We start from the raw sequence: 15,855 nt of genomic DNA on the forward strand, positions 1-15,855 counted from the left end.
TACCCAGAGGCCCAAACAGCCCCCCCAGCCCAATAAATAGTGACTATAGCACCTTACAGCAGCCCCTCTGGCATTTGCCTGAACCCACAGATTGCCAGTCTGGGCCTGGGCCCTGGCATTCCAAGTACCCAGAGACCCAAACAGCCCCCCCAGCCCAATAAATAGTGACTGTCTATGGCACCTTACAGCAGCCCCTCTGGCATTTGCCTGAACCCACAGATTGCCAGTCTGGGCCTGGGTCCTGGCATTCCAAGTACCCAGAGGCCCAAACAGCCCCCCCAGCCCAATAAATAGTGACTGTCTATGGCACCTTACAGCAGCCCCTCTGGCATTTGCCTGAACCCACAGATTGCCAGTCTGGGCCTATTCTGCACACCTTTGCATCCTCCCTACTGTATTTTGTGTTGCAAATTCCTGGCAGACCCTATGGCCCCATACTGAACCTGACTGATATCCATAGTACATGGTGGGCCCCCATACCCGTAGGGTAACTCTATAAAACGTAGTTATAGCAGCTGTACTAATAGGGACTAACATGTTGGATTACTATTCTATTATCTTCCAGTCAACAATGGGAATCTTCCAAAGCAAGCTGAGTAAATCTTTTGTATCCTTGCATGCACCTGATTGGCTGGGGCTATTCCTTTCTCATTGACTGACAGTTTGCTTAGCAGACATATGAGCCAACACGCTGAGCGCTCTGATTACAATAGGGACTGTCAATCTAGAGATGCATCTTGCAGCAACGGCCGCTCACATACATAACCATGGGATTGTGACAGCAATGCGTACTGTGATGGATGGCTGTGCCCGGCGTACACACGTACGGGGAGAAGAAGTAGCACTCGACCTGCGTTAGTCATTGCTTTGTTAAATCTCACAAAAACCAACGTACAGGGTGAAAATAAAGTCCCGCTCTCTCCCTGCTCCGATTCTGCCTCTGAGATGCTCTTGTTTTGAAGAGCGAACAATTTGTATTCTCCGTAGGAAAGGTTTCAGCCTAATTACCTGACTCTGTAACAACTACAAATTTGGCAGCCTTTCAAACACACGCCAAGTGATATTTTAATTACCCTATTAATATATACACATACTGTTCTGTACCGGCAACCTCTCCACTGGCATTAGACAAATGCCTTATTTAATGAAGTGACGCGTGCGAGAGGGAAGCCGCCATTGTTCTGCGCGGCTCCCAGGGCTCCACGTGGGCTCTAAACACTCTCGGATCGCGAGGCCTCATGTTTATTTAGTAGGTGGAAGGACTCGATATTGGCGGGTGCCGTCAGGGTATTCTTGGCGTTTGTCAGAGCTGGTTAATTAGGAAGTGAGGAGTCTATTGGCGAGTGTGGGATATACAGATATCCGCGTGGTCTGTGCAGAAACGATGGCCACCGATTAAGGGGACTACATCACGGAGTCTTGTTGCTTCATGGGCGAGGGGCAAAATGCTCAAAGTGGTCCCCATTCACCATGGTGCAGTTTGTCAGGCAATAATTACCCCAACTGGGGCATTTTCAAGTAACAATCACCAGTCAAGAAAGTTTACAAAGACAGTCCCAAATGAATGGGGGACAGTTTTGAGCATTTTATTATATCTTCAGCACAAGGAGCTACAAATCTTTTGATAATGCCCAATGTGCTATTGCCCTAAGGCAGAGATAGACAGAGAGAGAGAAACACCCAATTCCCCCACCAACTGACAAAGGCCAAGTAATACAAACACAAAGCAAATCTAAAGAGCAATATGTCTGTGATTGGAGGAATGAGATATCTCCCAAAAGCTTACTATCTAGCAATCCCTGGGAAGGGAATACAGACTGGCCCCATACCTGGAAAGGCTACAAACCCACAAAAGGGCAGTAGAGGATGAGGCCCATTTCCTGCTACAGTGCCCCAAATACTCAGCACTGAGAGACACCTACTTCCAGAAACTCTCCCATCACATCCCTGGCTTCACTTCTATAGAAGGAGAGAGGAAAATCCACATCCTACTGGCAGAAGGGCCACCAACAGTATCAATGGCTGCACAATATGTAACAGGACTTTCCCCTATCCCCATATTCTGACCCCCTTAACCCCAACTATTACACCCCTTACCTGCATTGTTAAGGCTAAATGTATTTGGTCCTGCTAATAAAGCTTGTTTGAGTTGATGAGAGAAATCGATAGAGAGTCGCCCATTGGCTTTAAAATATAATAATTCACTATAAAAAGCTGACCAATTGGGACTATTACCCTTGGGTAATAAGTCAGACTACTTCCTACTTGCGCCAGTGATAAGCAGACTACTTCCTACTTGCGCCAGTGATAAGCAGACTACTTCCTACTTGCGCCAGTAATAAGCAGACTACTTCCTACTTGCGCCAGTAATAAGTCAGACTACTTCCTACTTGCGCCAGTAATAAGTCAGACTACTTCCTACTTGCGCCAGTAATAAGTCAGACTACTTCCTACTTGCGCCAGTGATAAGCAGACTACTTCCTACTTGCGCCAGTAATAAGTCAGACTACTTCCTACTTGCGCCAGTAATAAGTCAGACTACTTCCTACTTGCGCCAGTAATAAGTCAGACTACTTCCTACTTGCGCCAGTAATAAGTCAGACTACTTCCTACTTGCGCCAGTAATAAGTCAGACTACTTCCTACTTGCGCCAGTAATAAGTCAGACTACTTCCTACTTGTGCCAGTAATAAGTCAGACTACTTCCTACTTGTGCCAGTAATAAGTCAGACTACTTCCTACTTGCGCCAGTAATAAGTCAGACTACTTCCTACTTGCGCCAGTAATAAGTCAGACTACTTCCTACTTGTGCCAGTAATAAGTCAGACTACTTCCTACTTGCGCCAGTAATAAGTCAGACTACTTCCTACTTGCGCCAGTAATAAGTCAGACTACTTCCTACTTGCGCCAGTAATAAGTCAGACTACTTCCTACTTGTGCCAGTAATAAGTCAGACTACTTCCTACTTGCGCCAGTAATAAGTCAGACTACTTCCTACTTTCGCTAGTAATACGTTAGACTACTTCTTACTTGCGCCAGTAATAAGTCAGACTACTTCCTACTTGCGCCAGTAATAAGTCAGACTACTTCCTACTTTCGCTAGTAATACGTTAGACTACTTCTTACTTGCGCCAGTAATAAGTCAGACTACTTCCTACTTGCGCCAGTAATAAGTCAGACTACTTCCTACTTGTGCCAGTAATAAGTCAGACTACTTCCTACTTGCGCCAGTAATAAGTCAGACTACTTCCTACTTGCGCCAGTAATAAGTCAGACTACTTCCTACTTGTGCCAGTAATAAGTCAGACTACTTCCTACTTGCGCCAGTAATAAGTCAGACTACTTCCTACTTGTGCCAGTAATAAGTCAGACTACTTCCTACTTGTGCCAGTAATAAGTCAGACTACTTCCTACTTGCGCCAGTAATAAGTCAGACTACTTCCTACTTGTGCCAGTAATAAGTCAGACTACTTCCTACTTTCGCTAGTAATACGTTAGACTACTTCCTACTTGCGCCAGTAATAAGTCAGACTACTTCCTACTTGCGCCAGTAATAAGTCAGACTACTTCCTACTTGCGCCAGTAATAAGTCAGACTACTTCCTACTTGTGCCAGTAATAAGTCAGACTACTTCCTACTTTCGCTAGTAATACGTTAGACTACATCCTACTTGCGCCAGTAATAAGTCAGACTACTTCCTACTTGCATGACCAAGGTGTTTATAAAGGGGTGGTACCCCCAAAAAATACTGACTAAAATCCATTTGAAACTTATAAACTGGGAATCTCCAGAATCTACACCCCTTCCAGCTATAAATATGTGCCTCTGTACGGCACAGCAAGGGTTAAGCCCACGCCATGTGAAAGCTGTCAGTGAGCAGAGAAGAAGGTTATAAATGACCCTCAGTGGGGAGGCTTGCTCATGCAAATCCAAACAAATGCAAATTCTCCCCGTAATGAAACATATTGAATAAATATTGTAATAGGATTCCTGAGTAAAATGCAAAATTTATGACAGAAATGTGATCCTCTCTGAGCGGAGCTGGTTCTGTGGCCTCCAGAGGATTCAACCTTCTATTAACGCTTACATTGCTGGGAAACGAGTAGGCCTTACCCAATGGGAGGATGAATGAGGGAGAGACAGAATTGGTTAGAAGGAATGAATGGGTGGATAAATATGATTGGCTGGATCAATTCCTAGGATTGGATGGTTGGTTAGATGGATTGGTGCATGCATGGACAGACAGAACTGGTTGGTTGGTTGGTTCGATGTATGGATGAACAAGATTGGCTAGATAAATTGCTACATAGATAAACTAGATTGGCTGGATAAATGGACAGACTGAACTGGTTGGTTGGTTCGATGGATAAATAAGATTGGCTGGATAAATTGCTAGGATTGGATGGTTGGTTAGATGATTGCACGGACAAGTGGTATTTAATGGATGTACAGACAGGCCTGGATGATACATGGACAAGATTGGTTGGCTGAAGAAGCGGCTGGTTGGGTTGTTTTCTTAGTGGAAATCTGTGAAGCTGGGAAGTTGAATTGATTTAATACATAGATGGAAGGATGGACAGAGAGCAGATCTCTCCTGAGTCGAACCCTTGGGCACGAGGATCTGGCAGGAGTTGTAGGCAACAGCAATTTAACTAGCATTTCCTATACAGGCAAAGTCTCTCATTGTATTTACTGCCAATATACTGTGCTGGTATATGCTTTACCCTAACAAAGTAAACAGATCAGACAAATCAGAACCCAAGCTGCACACTCAGGTTTGATTCCCACTGCAAGCCCCTTTATGCTTTGGACAAGTCACTAATTCTTACACAGCCCCAGTATACTTAATGGGCAGAAAGATGGCTGCCATGGCTTCTGTAAAATAATGCTTTTGGCATTCCACTTGGGAAAAGAGCTTTATAAATCTCCCATTATGGAAGACGGATAGACGAAAGCCCCGGCAGCTCCACTGAGTAATTGTAAGGTAAAAAGAAAAAAGTTAAAATGTGCTGGGCACACTGATACATGATAGATACATGAGATAGATGGATAGGTATATCAATGGCAAGCAGGCAGATAGATTTATAAGAATACTGAAGAATTTATCACTAAAGCTCGTCAGTCACTAGGGGAAAATCACCAGTTAAGTCAATGTCAAATCTATCACAGTAGTGACTTCCGGCTATCAGTCAGCCGGCCGGCCTGCCCAAATGTATGCAAACATAATCTGTCAGTCACAGGAGGGGGCGCCAAGTCAAAGCTCATACCATATGAATGCTTCCTAGTACAGGTATAGGACCCATTATCCAGAATGCTCGGGACCAAAGGTATTCTGGATAAGGGGTCTTTCCGTAATTAGGATCTCCATACCTTAAGTCTACTAAAAAATCAATAAAACGTTAAATAAACCCAATAGGCTTGTTTTGCATCCAATAAAGATTATTTATATCTTAGTTGGGATCAAGTACAGGTACTGTTTTATTATTACAGAGAAAAGGGTATCATTTAACCATTAAATAAACCCAATAGGGCTGTTCTGCCCCAATAAGGGGTAATTATATCTTAGTTGGGATCAAGTACAGGTACTGTTTTATTATTACAGAGAAAAGGGAATCATTTAACCATGAAATAAACCCAATAGGGCTGTTCTGCCCCCAATAAGGGGTAATTATATCTTAGTTGGGATCAAGTACAGGTACTGTTTTATTATTACAGAGAAAAGGGAATCATTTAACCATTAAATAAACCCAATAGGGCTGTTCTGCCCCCAATAAGGGGTAATTATATCTTAGTTGGGATCAAGTACAGGTACTGTTTTATTATTACAGAGAAAAGGGAATCATTTAACCATTAAATAAACCCAATAGGTCTGTTCTGCCCCAATAAGGGGTAATTATATCTTAGTTGGGATCAAGAACAGGTACTGGTTTATTATTACAGAGAAAAGGGAATCATTTAACCATTTAATAAACCCAATAGGGCTGTTCTGCCCCCAATAAGGGGTAATTATATCTTAGTTGGGATCAAGTACAGGTTCTGTTTTATTATTACAGAGAAAAGGGAATCATTTAACCATTTAATAAACCCAATAGGGCTGTTCTGCCCCCAATAAGGGGTAATTATATCTTAGTTGGGATCAAGTACAGGTACTGTTTTATTATTACAGAGAAAAGGGAATCATTTAACCATTTAATAAACCCAATAGGGCTGTTCTGCCCCCAATAAGGGGTAATTATATCTTAGTTGGGATCAAGTACAGGTTCTGTTTTATTATTACAGAGAAAAGGGAATCATTTAACCATTAAATAAACCCAATAGGACTGTTCTGTCCCCAATAAGGGGTAATTTTATCTTAGTTGGGATCAAGTACAGGTACTGTTTTATTACTACAGAGAAAAAGGAAATCAGTTTTAAAATTCTGAATTATTTGATTAAAATGGAGTCTATGGGAGACGGGCTTTCCGTAATTCAGAGCTTTCTGGATAACGGGATTCTGGATAAGGGATCCCATACCTTCAATGTAAAATTATATAAACTGCACAGAAACATACAAAGATGGCGACACAAAGGTTAGAATTGCTGCCTGACAGCACTGCTTCCATAACAGGCAGCAATCTATGTGCAAGGCATTCGCATGTTCTCCCCGTGTCTGCGTTGGTTTCTTCCTGGTCTCTGGTTTACTCCCACAATCCAAAAGGTTCAGTGGTTTCTGATACAAGTAACCACAGTGTGTGTGAATGTGATAAGGACCTCAGTCTGTAAGCTTATAGGGAAAGGGAATCATGTATAATCTTTGGAAAGTTCTGCTGAATATGTGACTGATGCTGAGGCGGCCATCTTGTGCTTGATTACCACAGTCATGAGATAAATATGTTTAAGGTAAATTTGTGGTGATTTACTGAGCGTTTCCACAGCTGTCCCACCTACAACAGCTACTCTCCCAGGCCAACTATGTATGGGGCCCAGTTCACTTGCCCCTGCTTTGGGCCAACACAGGCAGCTCTGTGTAACAGATACATTGGGGCCCATTTATTATGCTGTGTAAAACGTGTAGAAAAGATTACGTTTTTATGGCGTACACCACATAATAAATAGACCCTGTAATTTTTTTTACTCCTCTACAACCAACACCAGCTTTAAACTCCATTTCTAAAATGGCTGCACATATAATATCTCCTGGAAATAAACATACACATGAAAAACATGGTATTCCTTCTTTCCTCTCAGCCACCCCCTCATTCATCATCATGTACGCGTAAAACCTCTTTTCCCCAGAGATGATAAAAGAATTGAATTTTTTTCCCCCCCCCTTATCGGTCATCTATTTTCCGAGCTCAGCCTATTACTCTCTCCCCCCGCCGTTGCCGGGCAACAAGAAATATTAATAGTTGCCTTTATTAGCTTAGCTGCAGCGGCCCCGGCTCCGGGACGAGAAAATTGGAAGCATAAACGTGTTACATAAATCTCTCAACCTTTCAGGCTCGGCGTTAGTCTCTGTTTTCATAATGATTTATGGAAGCGATGGTTCATTTATGAGAAAAAGAAGTGTGAAATAAGAAAATGGAACATTACCCCCAAAAGACTGTTTGAAAATAAATAATGGTGGGGTTGGGAAGCAGATACATCTCCCCCAGTCTATTTATGTATTTTTTTTAAATTCTATTTTATATTGAGATTTTCAGGGAACTGGAGCAGCCATATTTCTTTAGGGATATTGGCTATAAAAGTTTAAAAGGTCATCTCCTCAAGGAAACAAAATGGCCTCCCGCCACTGCAATATTTTCAGGACTAAAAGGGGCAGGCTGACATTGATGCGTGTAATGGGTTAAAATGCCAGTCCTAGGTAAAAGCAATCTAATGGCAGTTACGCTTTTATTGACTTAAAAGGTCAGTTCCGTGAAAGAATAAAATGACCTAAAGGGTGGAAATGACATGTTTAATTAGGGGGTACTGTTCAGTGCCATTAAAGGGAAACTACACCTCTGAACATTGCAGTTCTCTATAACAATATGTCACTTAAATCACCTCTATGAAAAACAATGTTTCAAAAAATAAATACAGCCATACTTTTCTAGTAGTATTTGCCATTAGATAATCCAATATAGAAACTGCCATTTTAAGTACTAAGGTCCGCCTTCTGGCTAGTAAAAAAGCACTGTGCTTACACACAAACGTATATGCTAGATTATATCAGCCAATGAATAAACAATGTATGGTTTTTTTTTTCCTCCCATAGTTACTTCCTGTCAGGTGATCAGTGAAAGAGCACACAGAACTCAACAAAATGTCCGCTCAAGGTAAATGATGTAAAACAGCAATATTTACTCATACACATATGTCAATATCATGCAATTCTTGGATTGCTTACCTACTAGGATAGAAATTATCTATTGGTATTTGCTCTGAAAATATAGTTGTCCTTTAAAGTGTAATGTTGACTACTAACTGTCACATGACTAAAATGTTCTGAATGGCTGTACAGAAACCAGTGCAGTCTTTAGCAGGCATCTGAACTAAATGTTAATTAGCCATGCTGGAAGTTAGATATAAAGTGAGGTGTTGCCCTAAACAGTTGGACAGAAGGGACTGGGTTACTGAAAGGGTTAATGTCATGTGACTGCTACAGGGACAGCTTTCTGCAACCCGACCTAGAGAGCAGATTGATTTTTATATTGGAAATCAGCAGGAGTTTGTATTGATTAGGGTAGAAGGCCGGCTCAGCAGAGAGAGAGACTGTGCCACGTAATGATGGGCAGTGTTCCCTTATCCACATGTTTCTGAACTATAACCCCCACAAAGCTTTATTGATTATCTTGGAGGATTATGGGAGTTGTAGTCCAGCAACATTAAGGGACCTAAGGTTATATGGTCACTTTCATTTTCATTTGGTCAGTTGAAATATTAAGTTGAAATATTAAGAGCCAAATGGTAGAGTATGGGATCCCTTATCCCGAAACCCATTATCCAGAAAGCTCCAAAATAAGGAAAGCCCTTCTCCCATAGACTCCATTTTAATCAAATAATTCAGAATTGTAAAACTGATTTCTTTTTTCTCTGTAGAAATAAAACAGTACCTTGTAATTGATCCCAACTAAGATATAATTACCCCTTATTGGGGCAGAACAGTCCTATTGGGTTTATTTAATGGTTAAATGATTCCCTTTTCTCTGTAATAATAAAACAGTACCTGTACTTGATCCCAACTAAGATATAATTACCCCTTATTGGGGCAGAACAGTCCTATTGGGTTTATTTAATGGTTAAATGATTCCCTTTTCTCTGTAATAATAAAACAGTACCTGTACTTGATCCCAACTAAGATATAATTACCCCTTATTGGGGGCAGAACAGCCCTATTGGGTTTATTTAATGGTTAAATGATTCCCTTTTCTCTGTAATAATAAAACAGTACCTGTACTTGATCCCAACTAAGATATAATTACCCCTTATTGGGGCAGAACAGTCCTATTGGATTTATTTAATGGTTAAATGATTCCCTTTTCTCTGTAATAATAAAACAGTACCTGTACTTGATCCCAACTAAGATATAATTACCCCTTATTGGGGGCAGAACAGCCCTATTGGGTTTATTTAATGGTTGAATGATTCCCTTTTCTCTGTAATAATAAAACAGTACCTGTACTTGATCCCAACTAAGATATAATTACCCCTTATTGGGGCAGAACAGCCCTATTGGGTTTATTTAATGGTTAAATGATTCCCTTTTCTCTGTAATAATAAAACAGTACCTGTACTTGATCCCAACTAAGATATAATTACCCCTTATTGGGGGCAGAACAGCCCTATTGGGTTTATTTCATGGTTAAATGATTCCCTTTTCTATGTAATAATAAAACAGTACCTGTACTTGATCCCAACTAAGATATAATTACCCCTTATTGGGGGTAGAACATCCCTATTGGGTTTATTTAATGGTTAAATGATTCCCTTTTCTCTGTAATAATAAAACAGTACCTGTACTTGATCCCAACAGTCCAGTACAAAACAGTCCTATTGGGTTTAATTAATGTTTTATTGATTTTTTAGTAGATTTATGGTATGGAGATCCAAATTACAGAAAGATCCCTTATCTGAAATACCCTTGGTCCCAAGCATTCTGGATAACGGGTCCTATACCTGTGTATGTATTTTCAATAGCTTGGGGTGAGGGAAACTAGAACCAGTACAAATAAATCCCTGGCCCAATTGCCACTCTTGCCCGACACATCTAAGAGCAGCAGATAGGGCCAGCGTGCTGGGCAGAGAAATTCATCTGGGGACACGTGGGTTCCATAATATAATCTGCCTATGGCTGGTGTGTATGGGAAGCTGCGCGGCACCTCTATGCATTGCAATGGAAAGAACATCTGCTGCTGCCTTCGCTCCCCTTTAGGGCCGTTGAGATTCGGCATTGGGCAGACGTAACACCATAACATATTTTATTTACATTGACAGCGTAAATACGCAGATTAAGTGAGACTTTCACCGACTGATAGAGACAATATTGTGGGGGCACCATATGGTACACTTGTACTTGCTATTAATCCTAATCTGTCTTTTGCTTTCCGTGACTATCGGCCCTGTCCAGGGAACAGCATCTCACAGTGTCTTTATATCATCCCTGCAAGTGAGTGCCGGGTCTAGTAAGCCATAGCAACCAATCTGACACCGGCTCCCACCCATTCCCACTGTCAACTATGGGCATGATGCAGCCCCCAAAATGTTGCCACTCTAGGCCTGGGCCATTGTGGACCCATAAACTTAGGTCTGGGTATAAGTGGGCCAATGGGACCCATAAGCAGTTTAAAGGGGACCTGTCACCCTTAGAAATAATTCCAAATCCTTTTCTATCATGTTAGTACAGCAAAACAAACATTATTTACACAACATAGATTATTTAAGTTTTTTTTCCTTTAGTCTTGGAATTTACAGTCACAGCCAGCAGGAAGGCGCCATTTTGTGAACATTGTTATTAAGGCAAGCTTTGTTTCATCCCAAGATCTTATTCATTTGCCATCTAAGTGATATCTAGGAAGTGCTGAATGGAAAGTTAAAGTAATAGTAATTAAAAATCTGAGCTGTCAATCATATATTGCTTGCCCCGCCTCTATGCCTCCGGCATAGAGGCGGGGCAGGCAATATATGATTGACAGCTCAGATTTTTAAATACATTTATAACAGGTATGGATGCAAAAATATCCTATATCACAATTAAAGCTTTTTCTGGCAACCCAAGGGTTAAATAGAAGGGCACCCATTTCCAGTTTTCTTTTAAGCCACATAAAATGTATTTTCCTCAGCTCAAGGGTAAATATGTATATGGACGGCGGAGGTGGGGGTAGGGGGGGGGAATAATCATTTCGGGATCCATTTCCAATGCAGATAAGGAACATTAAAAGTGCATTTCCTTACATTACAGAAGAGCGAGGATGTGAAATTTCATTTTCCTTTCTGATAGGATGGGGTTTGATGTGAAACTAAAGCGCTCTCATCCCCGCTAACTCTGATTTATAGCGGCCCCAGCTTCATTTGTAAAACCCAATCATAAAACAGAAAAATAGAACATTTTCCAAGGACTGCACAAAATATAAATTATTTCCCAGTCCTAGAAACTGCTTAATAAATCCCAATCTCACTCGTTTCCCCAACCTCCCCCCCCACTCCCTACTATTTGGTATTTTACGGGCTGATTTATATATGTAATATCCTGGCTGGAGAATGAGCAGACTAAATGATCATAATCTGAAAATAGGGTCAAATGCAGTAGTATCAGGTGGGGAATGACTTTAATGTGAAGCCCTAATAAGAATCCAACTGGCATATACATATATATATATATTTACTGGGATCACTGATGGGCAACACAACAACAGGGGTGTTATATGGAGCAATAGGAGGAGTTATAGGGAGGGGTATATAGAGCAATAGGAGGAGTTATAGGGAGGGGTATATGGAGCAATAGGAGGAGTTATAGGGAGGAGTATATGGAGCAATAGGAGGAGTTATAGGGAGGGGTATATGGAGCAATAGGAGGAGTTATAGGGAGGGCTATATGGAGCAATAGGAGGAGTTATAGGGAGGGGTATATGGAGCAACAGGAGGAGTTATAGGGAGGTTTATATGGAGCAATAGGAGGAGTTATAGGGAGGGGTATATGGAGCAATAGGAGGATTTATAGGGAGGGCTATATGGAGCAATAGGAGGAGTTATAGGGAGGGGTATATGGAGCAACAGGAGGAGTTATAGGGAGGGTTATATGGAGCAATAGGAGGAGTTATAGGGAGGGGTATATGGAGCAATAGGAGGAGTTATAGGGAGGGGTATATGGAACAATAGGAGGAGTTATAGGGAGGGGTATATGGAGCAATAGGAGGAGTTATAGGGAGGGGTATATGGAGCAATAGGAGGCGTTATAGGGAGGGGTATATGGAGCAACAGGAGGAGTTATAGGGAGGTTTATATGGAGCAATAGGAGGAGTTATAGGGAGGGGTATATGGAGCAATAGGAGGAGTTATAGGGAGGGCTATATGGAGCAATAGGAGGAGTTATAGGGAGGGGTATATGGAGCAACAGGAGGAGTTATAGGGAGGGTTATATGGAGCAATAGGAGGAGTTATAGGGAGGGGTATATGGAGCAATAGGAGGAGTTATAGGGAGGGGTATATGGAACAATAGGAGGAGTTATAGGGAGGGGTATATGGAGCAATAGGAGGAGTTATAGGGAGGGGTATATGGAGCAATAGGAGGAGTTATAGGGAGGGGTATATGGAACAATAGGAGGAGTTATAGGGAGGGGTATATGGAGCAATAGGAGGAGGGGTATATGGTAATAGGAGCCCCATGACATCATTGCCTGCCCCCCAAACCCGAAGACTGGTATTTTAAAGAAAAAAAAGGTGCCAACCCTATGGCCGAGCCCCGGGCCTTGGCCCCACACAGAACTTGGCCCAGCAGTAATAACACAGGAAATGTTCCACATGAGCAAACACCAGCTACATCAGGGCCCAGCGTTACAAATGAAGAGAAGCCCCATGCTAGTGTATCTGTGACACTATTACATACAATAACCAGGAGGCCAGTGTGCAAATACCCAAGGCTTCCCCACTGCCTCCAGTGCTGAGCTCTGCCGATATTCTCCTATTCTGAGCAGGAGCAGCGGCTGAATCCAATTAAGGGGGAAAAATATATAATAAACATGCGCTTTCTAAATGGAAGCTTGAAATGCAAAAAGGCACGGGGAGAATCATGCAAATTCCTAACATGCGCCGCGTCCTCCTAGGATTGATTTGTCAAACATGCCCCATCAGACATTAGGTCCATTCTCTCCTTCAATCACCAATCAGCAGAGAGCGCTCATACATATTCATGGGCAGCAATCTCTCCGGCTAAGGATGCGGCCGCGCATTGTAGCGCTGGTTTCCCCCGTTCAGCATTCACTTTTGTTTTTCCTTTATTTGATTGTCTGCATTTTTATTTTATTTATTTTTTTTACATTTTATAATTTTTTCGAAAAAATTTCTACATGTACTAAGAACATTTCTTGGTGCCTCGGCCCATTTAAAAGATACAGACTTATCTCAAAAGCCAGAACCGCCCGTTGTTATCCCATCGACACTTCAGGGGTTGTGTTGCCTAGGGAAGGGAATTTAAACCTTTTTGGAAAACAGGTTTAATGGTTATTATTTGCAGGACCACTTACTGAAAGCAGAGGATTGGGCACCGAAACACCGCCATCAGAAACTGGGGCCCTGTACAGGTTATTTATATGGGGCCCCCCATGGACACAAGCGCATAATACCAATATTTTGGCCACACCCCTTGTGTGTGCTATATAAACAGCTGATTTTACTCTATAATAAGCAGTCCATATAAAGAGTTCCATTAATTAATGTGCTAATTAACAGCCAGTCCATTGGGGGTCAGTGGAGTTTGCCCACTACACTCCTTCCTGCCCCTGCTCTGCGCAGTTATTGCTTGATATGGAAGAAGTGATGAGAAGTTTTTTTACCATCCTTTTCCACTAAAAAAAACACGACAATGGCGACAAAAAAAGTTGCACCGTTCAATGCATTTCGTTTCACAATTTTTTCAGTGAAACCGACAGATTCACTCATTACTATATGGACGTTATGGAAGTTGTGCGTAAGTTAGGTAAACTGTGTAAGTTTAGGGGCCCCGTGATCTTACTGTGGGGCCCAATAACCAGTCATTCCCCCGCTGTAAGTTCATGTAGGCAATGCTGATATCACTCAGTAAATAGTAGGGATTCTGCCAAATCCCGAACCAAATCCACATATGCTAATTTGGATTGGGAAGGGTTAAAAAAATGTCCCCCCTAAAATGTAACCCTTTCCAAATGGTCATTTGGATTTGGATGCGGTTCAGCCGGGACAGTGGATTCGGCTGAAACTGAATCCATCAAAAAAAGGCTGGATTCGGACCAAACCCCGAACTGAATCTGGGATTCGGTGCATCCCTAGTAAATAGATCCCAATATAACCAGCATATAAATAGTTCCAATTATTATTGTGCTATTAAGCCCCAGCCTCCCAGCTCAGGAGGAAAGGACAAACTATAATAATACGGAAAAAGACATCGGGCACAAATGGTTCCACAGAAATGACCCATTTGTACATCCTAATGCCTACTTTTTACCGCAGTACCACTTTCTTACAAATGATCTAGATTCAGAGGAGTGTTAGATTTCAGCACTGAGCTTTCACACCCCACAGAAGGGACTAACGTTCACTTGCATAAAGCAAACGCATTCTGGGGAATTGATATACCTTAATTAATCAGTTTATTCTATTATTTCCAAGTAATTAGAGGGGAAGCAAGTGGCGACTGGTAGTGGGGGTTTGTTAGCAAGTCAGTCGGGTCCTCCTAAGCCGAGTCGTATTACCTTGGGCGCTGATACTACTTGGCCCGGCCCGTATGATTGAGAAATAATACCAACAGATGGGAATCTTTCAAAACTCCCCAATTTGAATTTTAGTAACTTTGCCCCTTATGGGCAGATTTATCAAAATTGAGTTCAACGTTTGATAAATACGTTACTAAGAATCCCATGGGAATAAATAGAACATGGGTGAGTTTTTATGTATTAAGCTTTAAACTCATATTTTGATAAATCTGCCCCTTAGTCTTTGTTTTATAAGTGTAAGTAGTTAGGGAACCGTCACTCCACATGTAGAGAGAAACCCACTTGCCCAGTGGGCTACTGCACGGCTGCTGTTCCTCACTATGGATGAAACAGGGGACTTACCGTGGGAAGCTGCGAGGAGAGTAGGTGGCCATCTTGGCTCAGCATGCTGGAGACCATGACCGCGGGAAAGTCCATGTTTTGGTAAGAGTAGGCCGGGATCAGGCTGTTGGGGGGCAGGCTGTGGCACAGTGAGTGGTATCCAGACTCATGGTCCACCAAGTGCAGTAGAGAAGGGTCCGGCATGTTGGGCGGTGTTATAGGGGGGATCTCATAGTCTTCATTGCTCTCGCTTTGTCCGTTATATGTCTGAAATATACAGGAAACAACGTCTTTACATTTATCCCACAGTGACACAGGAGCATGTATTAAATGGGTGGTTCACCTTCAAGTTAACTTATAGAATGACCAATTCTAAGCAACTTTTCAATTGGTCTTCATTTTATTTTATTTATTTTTTTAATTATTTGCCTTCTTCTAACTTTCCAGCTTTCAAATCGCTCTGTGAGGCTCCAGTTTTATTGTTACTGTTACTTTTTATTACTTATCTTTCTATTAAGCCCCTCTACTATTCACATATCAACCTCTCAAACCTCTGGTTGCTAAGTTAAATTGGACCCTATCAACCAGATAACAGCTGAAATTCCAAGCTG

At 41.9% G+C, this 15,855-nt stretch overlaps 1 protein-coding gene and 1 long non-coding RNA gene across 6 annotated transcripts in view; one reads left to right on the plus strand and one right to left on the minus strand.

Moving 5' to 3' along the window:
• tox2 (TOX high mobility group box family member 2) overlaps window positions 1–15,855 on the minus strand; it is a 70,987-nt gene that overhangs the window by 14,823 nt on the left and 40,309 nt on the right. For all 5 annotated transcript variants that reach the window (XM_002932882.5, XM_004918520.4, XM_004918519.4 and 2 more), the window contains exon 3: window positions 15,266–15,511. In XM_002932882.5, the coding sequence (XP_002932928.2) occupies window positions 15,266–15,511 (246 nt within the window). The remainder of the gene's footprint in view (window positions 1–15,265; window positions 15,512–15,855) is intronic.
• LOC105945282 overlaps window positions 8,165–15,855 on the plus strand; it is an 83,285-nt gene continuing 75,594 nt past the window's right edge. Inside the window, exon 1 of the long non-coding RNA XR_004220660.1 lies at window positions 8,165–8,296. This is a non-coding gene — a long non-coding RNA (uncharacterized LOC105945282). The remainder of the gene's footprint in view (window positions 8,297–15,855) is intronic.

Source organism: Xenopus tropicalis, chromosome 10, assembly GCF_000004195.4.
Source record: "Xenopus tropicalis strain Nigerian chromosome 10, UCB_Xtro_10.0, whole genome shotgun sequence".
In the NCBI taxonomy this organism is placed as follows: Eukaryota; Metazoa; Chordata; class Amphibia; order Anura; family Pipidae; genus Xenopus; species Xenopus tropicalis.